General features: G+C 36.6%; 2 protein-coding genes across 2 annotated transcripts in view; one reads left to right on the top strand and one right to left on the bottom strand.

Moving 5' to 3' along the window:
- LOC115226443 (zinc finger protein 91-like) overlaps positions 1–3,119 on the top strand; it is a 3,625-nt gene extending 506 nt beyond the window's left edge. The window contains exons 1-2 of the mRNA XM_029797440.2: positions 1–2,837; positions 3,077–3,119. The exon at positions 1–2,837 is cut by the window's left edge and continues 506 nt beyond it. Of these exons, the coding sequence (XP_029653300.2) occupies positions 283–2,837; positions 3,077–3,119 (2,598 nt within the window). The 5' untranslated portion in view covers positions 1–282. The remainder of the gene's footprint in view (positions 2,838–3,076) is intronic.
- A 4,964-nt stretch (positions 3,120–8,083) lies between these two features.
- Positions 8,084–9,223, bottom strand: LOC115226444 (zinc finger protein 253-like). The gene is made up of 2 exons (XM_036515160.1): positions 8,940–9,223; positions 8,084–8,342 (listed from the first exon to the last, which is right to left on the bottom strand). The coding sequence occupies exons 1-2, from the start codon at positions 9,221–9,223 to the stop codon at positions 8,084–8,086; spliced, it is 543 nt and encodes a 180-aa protein (XP_036371053.1).
- Positions 9,224–13,075: the final 3,852 nt, after the last annotated feature.

A 13,075-nucleotide genomic window follows, 5' to 3' on the forward strand; every position in this document is an offset into this window, starting at 1 on the left:
GACGTCCGTTTATGGACTGCTTATCCTTTAGACTGGGACAGCATCTTTTGACCATTTCTGGATTTCTTTGACATATACGTCGTTATTTCTACGGCAGTATACGAAACACTTAGATAGGACCCGGTCGGCTACAAGCACTCTAATGGTGAGTTAAAAATGTATCTGCATGGCATATTTTTCATACATGTAAGCAAAGTTTCATGCTATCCAAAACAAGAGACTCTACCATAATAGATTTTACTCAGACATTTCTCAGCTTTAACGAATTCTTCAGGAATCAATATGGAAGATGTTAATCACTCGGACACTTCAAACACAACTGTTTTTACCAATATAGATACAGTTACAGAAACCGACAGATGTGATAAACTTGTATACAACAATGTTCCTGAATATCACTGTGAGATTTGTAAGAAGACATTCTCTTCGGAGGATGAAGTCGTCACACACGGAGAAATACACAATAAGAAGAAAGTCTATAATTGCGAAGTATGTGAGAAATATTTTGCTTCAAACAGTAATTTGACAAAACACAAAAGACTACATACTGGCGAAAAACTATTTCACTGTGAAATGTGTGGGAAAATATTCACTGACAATTCTCATCTTGTTGTTCACAAACGAACCCACACTGGGGAAAAACCATACGACTGTGAAATCTGTGGCAAATCGTTCTCTGAGAAGTCTAGTCTTGTAATTCACGTACGTAGTCATACAGGAGAAAAGCCATATCAGTGTGAAATATGTGGTCAGTATTCGGTCACTAGAAGTGAGTTAACAAAGCATAAACGAAAACACTCTGGAGAAAAACCCTTTAATTGCGAAATGTGTGAGAAATCCTTTATCACTAAAAGTCAATTGAATAGTCACAAGAAAGTCCACTCGGGAGAAAAACCATATCACTGTGAAACGTGCGGGAAATCATTCTCAGAGAAGTCTGGTCTTGTAATCCACATACGAATCCATACAGGAGAAAAACCTTTTGATTGTGAAATTTGTGGGAAAGGATTTATCACTAAAGGCCAGTTGAATAGTCACAAAAGCGTACATACTGGAAGAAAACCGTTTCACTGTGAAGTGTGTTGGAAATCGTTCTCTGGTAAGTCGAATCTTGTAGTTCACAAACGAATCCATACTGGAGAGAAACCTTACCATTGTGAGATATGCGGGAAATCCTTCTCCGATAATTCTAGTCTTGTAGTTCACATACGTAGTCATACTGGAGAGAAGCCGTTTCGTTGTGAAATTTGTGGGAAATATTTTGTTCAGACGAGTGATTTAGCAAAGCACAAACGAACCCACTCTGGGGAAAAACCATATCATTGTGAAATCTGTGGAAAAACGTTCTCTGAGAAGTCTAGTCTTGTAATTCACGTACGTAGTCATACAGGAGAGAAGCCGTTTCGTTGTGAAATATGTGGTCAGTATTTGGTCACTAAAAGTGAGTTAACAAAGCATAAACGAAAACACTCTGGAGAAAAACCTTTTGATTGTGAAATTTGTGGGAAATCCTTTATCACTAAAAGTCAATTGAATAGTCACAAGAAAGTCCACTCGGGAGAAAAACCATATCACTGTGAGACGTGCGGGAAATCGTTCTCTGAGAAGTCTGGTCTTGTAATCCACATACGAATCCATACAGGAGAAAAACCTTTTGATTGTGAAATTTGTGGGAAAGGATTTATCACTAAAGGCCAGTTGAATAGTCACAAAAGCATACATACTGGAAGAAAACCGTTTCACTGTGAAGTGTGTTGGAAATCGTTCTCTGGTAAGTCGAATCTTGTAGTTCACAAACGAATCCATACTGGAGAGAAACCTTACCATTGTGAGATATGCGGGAAATCCTTCTCCGATAATTCTAGTCTTGTAGTTCACATACGTAGTCATACAGGAGAGAAGCCGTTTCGTTGTGAAATTTGTGGGAAATATTTTGTCCAGACGAGTGATTTAGCAAAGCACAAACGAAGACATACTGGGGAAAAACGTTTCCACTGTGGAATTTGTGAGAAATCTTTTTCTAGTAATTCTAATCTTATAATTCACAAAAGGAAACATAGTGGAGAAAAACCTTTCTGTTGTGAAATGTGTGAGGAATCATTTATCTCTAAAGTTCAATTAAATAGTCACAAGATATCTCACACGGGAGAAAAACCCTTCCACTGTGAAGTTTGCGGAAAATCATTTTCTGAGAAGTCTGGTCTTGTAGTTCACAGGAGGGTCCACACTGGGGAAAAACCGTTCCAGTGTAAAATATGCGGAAAATCATTCTCTGACAAGTCTAGTCTTATAGTTCACCGAAGAGTCCATACTGGAGAAAAACCGTATCATTGTGAAATCTGTGGGAAATCTTTCTCTGAGAAATCTAGTCTTGTAGTTCATCGAAGAATTCATACAGGGGAAAAACCTTTTGGTTGTGAAATTTGTGGGAAATCTTTCGCCGAGAAGTCTGGTCTTGTAGTTCACAAACGAATCCACACGGGGGAAAAACCGTATCATTGTGAAATGTGTGGGAAATCTTTCTCTGAGAAGTCCACTCTTGTAGTTCACATACGTAGCCACACTGGAGAAAAACCATATCAGTGTGAAATCTGTGGGAAATATTTTGTCCAGAACAGTGATTTAACAAAGCACAGGAGGCGGCATACGGGGGAAAAACCTTTCCACTGTGGAATTTGTGGAAAATGTTTTGTCACTACTGGGGATCTAACAACACACAGGCGTAGTCACACGGGAGAGAAACCCTTCCCTTGTGAAATCTGCGGGAAATTGTTTTCTAATAATTCTAATCTTCTTGTTCATAAAAGAAAACATTCTGTAGAAAACACCCTTTCAACGTGAAATTTGTGGGAAATATTTTGTCAAGAACAGTGACTTAAAAAAACACATAAGAAAATATACTGGAGAAAAACCTTTCTGTTGTGAAATGTGTGAGGAATCATTTATCTCTAAAGTTCAATTAAATAGTCACAAAAGAGCTCAGCCTTTCCACTGTGAAATTTGCGGAAAATCATTCTCTGACAAGTCTAGTCTTATAGTTCACCGAAGAGTCCACACTAGTGAAAAACCATATCAGTGTGAAATCTGTGGGAAATATTTTGTCCAGAACAGTGATTTAACAAAGCACAGAAAACGGCACATGGGGGGAAAAACCTTTCCACTGTGGAAAATATATATAACTCTTTATTCTCTTATTTACAAAAGAAGTACGTTGGTATATTGGTATCCACTTCATACGATATAGCAAGGCTGACCTTTAACACTTGTAAGATTCTTACAACAAATTCAGCTGCAACAGAGCATGTCAAATTCTAAGCGTCTGGGACTGTAAAGGGAACTGGTTGGTTCTTTACACTTTTTGGGTGCAACCAATTTCCTTTCTTTAGTTTCCAGAAACTACCAGTCAGGAACAAGAACGCAACCTTAAAAATATATACGACTCTTTATTTTCTTATTTACAAAAGAAGTACGTTGGTATATTGGTATCCACTTGGTTCGATATAGCAAGGCTAAATTTTAACATTTGTAAGATAAACCTCACAACAAATTCAGCTGCAACAGAGCATGTCAAATCCTAAGCGTCTGGGACTGTGAAGGGAACTGGTTGGTTCTTTACACTTTTTGGGTGCAACACAATTTCCTTTCTTTTTGTTTCCGGAAACTACCAGTCAGGAACAAGAACGCAACCTTAAAAATATATATAACTCTTTATTTTTTTATTTACAAAAGAAGCACATTGGTATCCACTTGGTTCGATATAGCAAGGCTGAATTTTAACATTTGTAAGATTCTTACAACAAATTCAGCTGCAACAGAGCAGGTCAAATCCTAAGCGTCTGGGACTGTAAAGGGAACTGGTTGCTTCTTTACACTTTTTGGGTGCAACACAATTTCCTTACTTTTTGTTTCCAGAAACTACCAGTCAGGAACAAAACGCAACTTTAAAAATATATATGATTCTTTATTTTCTTATTTACAAATGAAGCACGTTGGTATATTGGTATCCACTTGGTTCGTTATAGCAAGGCTGAATTTTAACATTTGTAAGATAAACCTCACAACAAATTCAGCAGCAACAGAGCAGGTCAAATCCTAAGCGTCTGGGACAGGAGAATAGGCTGATCACACGTTTAACATGTCCTTTCTCTTCAATAGCTGTGTCTCAAGTCAACGACACTAAACAAGGAACGCGATAGAATTTATTCTTCAGTCTCTAGTGCATGTGCATGAGGGAACTTCCTTAGGCCTTTCTAGAAGGTTCCAGCCCCACACACGCACACTGAAGAATGACGTCACTACAAAGACATAAAAAAACTGTAGTGTGATGGATGAAGAGGACAACAGAAGAAGAAGGAGAAAGAAATACAAACAGGCCTTACCTCGGTGAAGATCAGACGTCTCTTACAAATTCGACGCGTCCTGTCGCTTCCTTGTCTCTGCTCGAACTACCCGCTTCCTTGATCGCCACAAGTGCGTCCCGCTTGACCGCTTCTCCCCACACATGCGCCCTCCAGTTTTCCACCGGCTCCAGCAAGCCCTACTTCCGCCCACCTCATCTGTCGTCCTCTCCACCGACACCACAAAAGCATACTGGAGAAAAACTTTTCCACTGTGAAATATGCGGGAAATCTATTGTTGTATTTAGGAAGGGTCATTTTGCCAGTTTAGCCAATAAAAACACACGCACTATATATTCATAGTTGATTGCTTGTGTCTCATTTTACAACTTTGTCGGAGCTTCGAAAACGAAATGCAGTTTTATTTGGGAAAACGTTTATATGATTTTGTTGTATTTAGGTATGGTCATTTTGCCAGTTTAGCCAATAAAAACACACGCACTATATATTTATATTTGATTGCTTGTGTCTCATTTTACAACTTTGTTGGAGCTTCGAAAACGAAATGCAGTTTTATTTGGGAAAACGTTTATATGATTTTGTTGTATTTAGGTATGGTCATTTTGCCAGTTTAGCCAATAAAAACACACGCACTATATATTTATATTTGATTGCTTGTGTCTCATTTTACAACTTTGTCGGAGCTTCGAAAATGAAATGCAGTTTTATTTGGGAAAACGTTTATATGATTTTGTTGTATTTAGGTATGGTCATTTTGCCAGTTTAGCCAATAAAAACACACGCACTATATATTCGGTGTTATTTTGCTTCATTGTTATTTATTTTTTTACATTAATCTTAATCTTATTTCGGCCACACAGTTCTTTCGTCACACTCCTGTGACCTCATCAGTGGTCCTTTGCTTTCTTCTTTCTTATTTGTGTGTCTCTCCTTACTCACAATCAGCCATTTTGTATTTTGTATTCCTATTGTATGTGTCTTCATTTGCGCATGCGTATATCTCTATGTGTGTTTATGTTAGTTAGTTAGTTAGTTAATTTTTTGGCTCAAAAAGCAAAAAGCAAGGCCATGTAGGGGGACATGGAGTTATGTACAGGGTGGTGTTCATGTAAAGAGTTCAGGCCATTTGTGGTCAAGGGAGACTTTGAACCGATCGGTAATCCAAGCTTAATGAGAATGCAAAGTCATCTTACACAAGTTCCAGACTTTGAAACAGAGAAACTTTGCTAAACGTTGTCAGTCAGAGGAAATATTTCACAGTGATTTTACCATAGATTTATATAAATCTGGTTCTGCATGAGTTAAAGATTTATTATTACAATCAACAGAATTATTCCAATAATGAAATATATGCAATAAACTTCACACTTGAATATACATGACATATATGAAGAAATGTATATAAGGTCCAGAATATATATATATATAATTTTAAAATTTTATATTTTATATATTTTGTATATTATATTAATTATTTTTATTTTTATGTATTGGCTTATGTTTTTCATTGTTTGATTTGCCTAATAGTGGTTTTATCTCTAATTTAATTTATATTTATACTGTGAAATTAGATTTAATACTAAATCTAATTTTTCCCTGTAAGTTTGGATTTACTCCCTACTACTATTATATATATATATATATATATATATATATATATATATATACACACACACATATATATATATATATTCACAAAAAAACAAAGATAAGTGGTGTAGATAACAAACAGATGTATTAGTTTAACGCTTAGGAAATGAAAAAGTGTTTAACGTTTCGAGCCCATGCTCTTCCACAGAAAGAAAAGGAAGAGAAAATAAAGAATGTGTTGTGGCTAGCAATCTATCATGGCGAATATATATATATATATATATATATCAGGAAGGGCATTCGGCCGTAGAAAACTTGCCACACGCATAGCGCTGCGTATATATTACCCATCATTCTGCTAAGATATGATGAAATATTTTCTTTCATGGTTTATGTCACTTCTAAAATTTACTGATGTATGAGAAAACACCTCTTCTATTATCCAAAGTGTATATTGTCAGAAAACAGCACAGCTCCCATGACTTTAGGAAACATTTTTTTCACACTAAAAGTTGCTGAAGCATGGAACAAACTGCCAGCATCAGTTGTTAGTTGTCGGAGCACTGCATCCTTCAAAACTTCCATGCTTCCTGAGATTCGCCAACACTACACCTGATTTTCTCCCCTCCATACACACACAAGCATGTATCTGACTCATACACGGTTCACTTCCCAGACATTTGTACATTACTGCATGTACTTTATATGCACTTTCTGACAAGTTGTGGTGCACCTGAGCACTGTATACAATAATTTCATTATTATTATTATTATACTTCAAGAAATATGTTAGATGGAATATATATGAGTATTCTGAAATAATAATTTTTATTAAAAATAGCCAAATGGAAATGTCACCAAAGTAGATATAAACATGATTGCATAAAATAGAGTGTTAGGAGGTGTTCTCGCAGAAAGTCTGAAACAGTTGTAGCTTATTTCATGTGTGATAATATCAACTATAGTATACGATTTTTTTTTTTTTATAAAATGACTTATGTCAATGATACAGTTATTTGTTTGTATGCTTAGATAAATGTGTTGTTAATTGTGTTTTTTGACAGAATGACTTGCTGCAGATATCACAGTGATGTAGCTTCTCTCCCGTATGAATACGCTTGTGTCTAGCTAAGCTACTACTCACGGAAAATGATTTGCCACAAATATCACAGTCATATGGCTTCTCTCCTGTATGGATACGTTTATGTATAGTCAAGGTCCTTCCATCAGAGAATGATTTGCCACAAATATCACAGTCATATGGTTTCTCTCTTGTATGGATACGTTTATGTATAGTCAAGGTCCTTCCATCAGAGAATGATTTGCCACAAATATCACAGTCATATGGCTTCTCTCTTGTATGGATACGTTTATGTATAGTCAAGGTCCTTCCATCAGAGAATGATTTGCCACAAATATCACAGTCATATGGCTTCTCTCTTGTATGGATACGTTTATGTATAGTCAAGGTCCTTCCATCAGAGAATGATTTGCCACAAATATCACAGTCATATGGTTTCTCTCTTGTATGGATACGTTTATGTATAGTCAAGGTCCTTCCATCAGAGAATGATTTGCCACAAATATCACAGTCATATGGTTTCTCTCTTGTATGGATACGTTTATGTATAGTCAAGGTCCTTCCATCAGAGAATGATTTGCCACAAATATCACAGTCATATGGCTTCTCTCTTGTATGGATACGTTTATGTATAGTCAAGGTCCTTCCATCAGAGAATGATTTGCCACAAATATCACAGTCATATGGCTTCTCTCTTGTATGGATACGTTATGTATAGTCAAGGTCCTTCCATCAGAGAATGATTTGCCACAAATATCACAGTCATATGGCTTCTCTCTTGTATGGATACGTTTATGTATAGTCAAGGTCCTTCCATCAGAGAATGATTTGCCACAAATATCACAGTCATATGGTTTCTCTCTTGTATGGATACGTTTATGTATAGTCAAGGTCCTTCCATCAGAGAATGATTTGCCACAAATATCACAGTCATATGGTTTCTCTCTTGTATGGATACGTTTATGTATAGTCAAGGTCCTTCCATCAGAGAATGATTTGCCACAAATATCACAGTCATATGGCTTCTCTCTTGTATGGATACGTTTATGTATAGTCAAGGTCTTCCATCAGAGAATGATTTGCCACAAATATCACAGTCATATGGCTTCTCTCTTGTATGGATACGTTTATGTATAGTCAAGGTCCTTCCATCAGAGAATGATTTGCCACAAATATCACAGTCATATGGCTTCTCTCTTGTATGGATACGTTTATGTATAGTCAAGGTCCTTCCATCAGAGAATGATTTGCCACAAATATCACAGTCATATGGCTTCTCTCTTGTATGGATACGTTTATGTATAGTCAAGGTCCTTCCATCAGAGAATGATTTACCACAGATATCACAGCAATAAGGTTTCTCTCCTGTATGAATGTGTTTGTGTTTAGTTAAGTTGCTTTTTACCGAGAATGATTTACCACAGACATCACACTGATATGGCTTTCCTCCTGTATGCATGTATATATGAGTAGTTAAGCAATTAATTCGAGAAAATGATTCACCACAGATATCGCAGTCGTATGGCTTTTCTCCTGTATGAGTGCGTACGTGTTTAATTAATTGACCGGATTCAGTAAACGATTTACCACAGATATCACAGTGATATGGTTTCTCTCCTGTATGAATACGTTTGTGTCTAGTTAAGTGACTACCTACAGAAAAAGATTTCCCACAGATATCACAGTGATATGGTTTCTCACCTGTATGAGTGTGTTTGTGAGTAGTTAAGTGACTCCTTACAGAGAATGACTTGCCACAGATATTGCACTGATACGGTTTCTCTCCTGTATGAGTACGCTTATGTCTGGTTAAGGGACCACTTTCAGAGAATGACTTATCACAGTGATATGGTTTCTCTCCAGTATGAATGCGTTTGTGTGCAGTTAAGTGACTATTCGCAGAGAATGACTTGCCACAGATATTACAACGAAATGGTTTTTTACCTGCATGAATTTGTTTGTGTTTAGTTAAGTTTCCTCTACAAGAGATTGATTTACCACATATATCACAGTGATATGGCTTCTTTCCAGTACATTTGTGAGTCATAAGGTTACCTTTTTTAAAAAATGACTTTTTACAGCTATTACACTGATATGGTATTTTTTCTATTTTAGGTAATATCTCCTCAGTAAAATCACTTCTTTTAGAGTCTGATTTACACTTGAAAGTATCTTCACACAATTTATTTGTCATCGTTTTCTTTCTGTCATCAAAATATACAAATGCTCTTCTTTTTTTCTGGATTTAGAATTTTTATTCCTAACAAATATTTATTACTCTTTTACTCTTTTACTTGTTTCAGTCATTTGACTGCGGCTATGCTGGAGCACCGCCTTTAGTCGAGCAAATCGACCCTGGGACTGATTCTTTGTAAGCCCAGTACTTATTCTATCGGTCTCTTTTGCCGAGAGCTAAGTGACGGGGACATAAACACACCAGCATCGGTTGTCATGCAATGCTAGAGGGACAAACACAGACACAAACATATACACATACATACATATATATACATATATACGACAGGCTTCTTTCAGTTTCCGTCTACCAAATCCACTCACAAGGCTTTGGTTGGCCCAAGGCTATAGCAGAAGACACTTGCCCAAGGTGCCACGCAGTGGGACTGAACCCGGAACCATGTGGTTGGTTAGCAAGCTACTTACCACACAGCCACTCCTGCGCCTGCTATATTTCTGTTAACTGTAATCTTAGTCAATATCTGAAGTTAATTTTTTAGCTCAAAAAGCAAAAAGCAAAGCCATGTAGGGGGACACGGAGTTATGTACTGGGAGGGTGTTCATGCAAAGAGTTCAGGCCATTTCTGGTCAAGAGAGCCTTTGAACCGAGTGGTCGTTGGCATCTTCACTATCTCGTTCGGCAGCTTATTCCACGGATCCGCAACCCGTGTAATCCAAGCTTAATGAGAATGCAAAGTCATCTTACACAAGTTCCAGACTCTGAAACAGAGAAATTTTGCTAAACGTTGTCAGTGAGAGGAAATATTTCCCAGTGATTTTACCATAGATTTATATAAACCTGGTTCTCTTTGAGTTCTGCATAACATTTTCTTTTGATCTTGATAAATGAGTGATAATCTTTAACGACAACAGCATCTGGTTTTCTGGAAATAACAAAAAAAGAGTATAAACATATGAAAAAAAAAGGAACTTGTCAATGAACAAAGATAAAACAAATAGGAAAAATAAACCCAATCTGTTTCTTAACCCTTTCGTTACCGTATTCATTTTGAGATGCTCCGTGTTTCTTTGAATTACTTTAAATATAACAAAGAATTTAGTAAAACAACTTAGTTATCATTAAGCTAGTGTTAGGAACATAAATTGTGACTAAAGTTTGGTGGAAGATTTTAATTCAAAACTTACGGAAACAAAACATTTGTACGCAGAGCCAGGGCCGGTTTCAGCCGGTTTGGTATTGAAAGGGTTAAAAACATCTCTACATTTGGGCAGATGGACATTAGAAGCAGTTGAAAGGGTGGGGATTGAAAGAAATTTAGGCTATTATTTCTAGCATACAGAGTGACCACATAGAGGTCTCCTTCTCTCATGTCTTCTGCTGATTATTTTTCTTCTTAACCCTTTTGTTACCATACTTCTGTTGAGATGCTCTGTGTTTCTTTCAATTAATTTTAAATATAACAAAGAATTTAGTGAAATATCTTAGTTATCATTCAGCTAGTGTTAGGAACATAGATTGTGACTAAGGTTTGGTGGAAGATTTTAATTCAAAATTTATGAAAACAAGACATTTGTACTCAGAGCCAGAGGTGGTTTCAACCAGGTTGGTATCAAAAGGGTTAAGAATTGTTTCTCTATTATATATTTTAACCCTCTTGTTACCATAATTTTGTTGAGATGCTCTGTGTTTCTTTCAAATAATTTTAAATATAAGAAAGAATTTAGTAAAATAACTTGGTTATCATTAAGCTAAAGTTAGGAACATAAATTGTGACTAAGGTTTGGTGGAAGATATAAATTCAAAACTTATGAAAACAAGACATTTGTACTCAGAACTAGAGCCAGTTTCAGCTGAGTTGGTAACGAGAGGGTTAAACAAATATATAATATGTAATGTGTGCAACAGAGAGGAAAATTAAAACTGCATATATTGTGAACTTAGAATATGTGTTTATTAATAAAAGTTTAATAACGATAATCTTTTATTCATACGAACGTAACTGATATGAAATATGTCATAAATACCAATTTTGAAGAATTTATTTATTCTTTTCTGTAATTCTGTAATTCAAAGACTAAGAATGTACTCTTAGATTGACTATGCCTAAAAACAGAATGGACAGTCATTGTTGGAATGTCTTTCATCATACTTATGTCTTAACAATACTGCTGCGGGTCTAAATGTTTTTTTAAAAAAATGACCATCCTATCTGTTTTTTTTAAATATTGTAGTTGTGACCATTCTGTATACCTATTTCTTTATTACCCACAAGGGGCTAAACATAGAGGGGACAAACAAGGACAGACATAGGTATTAAGTCGATTACATCGACCCCAGTGCGTAACTGGTACTTAATTTATCGACCCCGAAAGGATGAAAGGCAAAGTCGACCTCGGCGGAATTTGAACTCAGAACGTAACGGCAGACGAAATACCGCTAAGCATTTCGTCCGGCGTGCTAACGTTTCTACCAGCTCGCCACCATTCTGTATACCAAATATGATCACCTCACTGCCTGAAAAATTTAAAACAATGGGACGTTAATGGCTAGAATACTTTAATCAGCTGAGTAGAGTTGAACCAGGGCTAGTTGAACAAGTGACAGGTGTATGTGTCTGTATGTCTGTCGACTTTGCCTTTCATCCTTTCGGGGTCGATAAATAAAGTACCAGATACGCACTGGGGTCGACGTAATCGACTTAATCCGTTTGTCTGTCCTTGTTTGTCCTCTCTGTGTTTAGCCCCTTGTGGGTAGTAAATAAATAGGTATGTCTGTCAACCAGCATGCTAAAAATAGCAGCTACATCCCTAACCCATTAAAGTATTCTATTATGGCTAGAATACTTTAATCAGCTGAGTAGAGTTGAACCAGGGCTAGTTGAACAAGTGACAGGTGTATGTGTCTGTATGTCTGTCGACTTTGCCTTTCATCCTTTCGGGGTCGATAAATAAAGTACCAGATACGCACTGGGGTCGACGTAATCGACTTAATCCGTTTGTCTGTCCTTGTTTGTCCTCTCTGTGTTTAGCCCCTTGTGGGTAGTAAATAAATAGTATGTCTGTCAACCAGCATGCTAAAAATAGCAGCTACATCCCTAACCCATTAAAGTATTCTATTATGGCTGGAATACTTTAATCAGCTGAGTAGAGTTGAACCAGGGCTAGTTGAACAAGTGACAGGTGTATGTGTCTGTATGTCTGTCGACTTTGCCTTTCATCCTTTCGGGGTCGATAAATAAAGTACCAGATACACACTGGGGTCGACGTAATCGACTTAATCCGTTTGTCCTCTCTGTGTTTAGCCCCTTGTGGGTAGTAAATAAATAGGTATGTCTGTCAACCAGCATGCTAAAAATAGCAGCTACATCCCTAACCCTTGGATAAATTTCTTTGTTAAAACCAATGAATATTGTTTGATTTAGGCACGAGACCAAAAAATTAAGACAGTTATGTTAGGGTTATATAGGCTGCTTAAACCAGAATTCTGCTCTGTAATAATGTATAAAAGGGAAATTCTGAGTGCATGATTTACCAATTTTGAAGAATTTATTTATTCTTTTCTGTAATTCAAAGAGGTCGATTTTGCGCGTCGATCTAATTAGGATTGATGACCCGCTGATTATGGAAAAGGAAGCCATGGCAATCCAACTGATACATTTCTGCTTGAAAATAAGCTGAATCGTGAAATGTGAGAAAAGTTATTCTCTAATTTGTTGCTAATTTAGATCCATTTCCCCTTATTTGGCAGACACCCATAAAATTATCAACCATCTTACTAACAATAACTCTGAGTACCTTTTCAAACTCCACCTGTCTAGCACTCGTGGACATATTTACAAAGTCAGAAAAC

This window comes from Octopus sinensis, linkage group LG30 (assembly GCF_006345805.1).
Source record: "Octopus sinensis linkage group LG30, ASM634580v1, whole genome shotgun sequence".
In the NCBI taxonomy this organism is placed as follows: Eukaryota; Metazoa; Mollusca; class Cephalopoda; order Octopoda; family Octopodidae; genus Octopus; species Octopus sinensis.

Excerpts from the sequence above, each read along its gene's own strand:
- LOC115226444 (XM_036515160.1), bottom strand. The coding sequence starts at position 9,223 with ATGACAAATAAATTGTGTGAAGATACTTTCAAGTGTAAATCAGACTCT. Across the intron at positions 8,343-8,939 it reads CGTTGTAATATCTGTGGCAA|GACCTTGACTATACATAAAC; the intron begins GTCATTCTCTGC and ends CTCTGATGGAAG.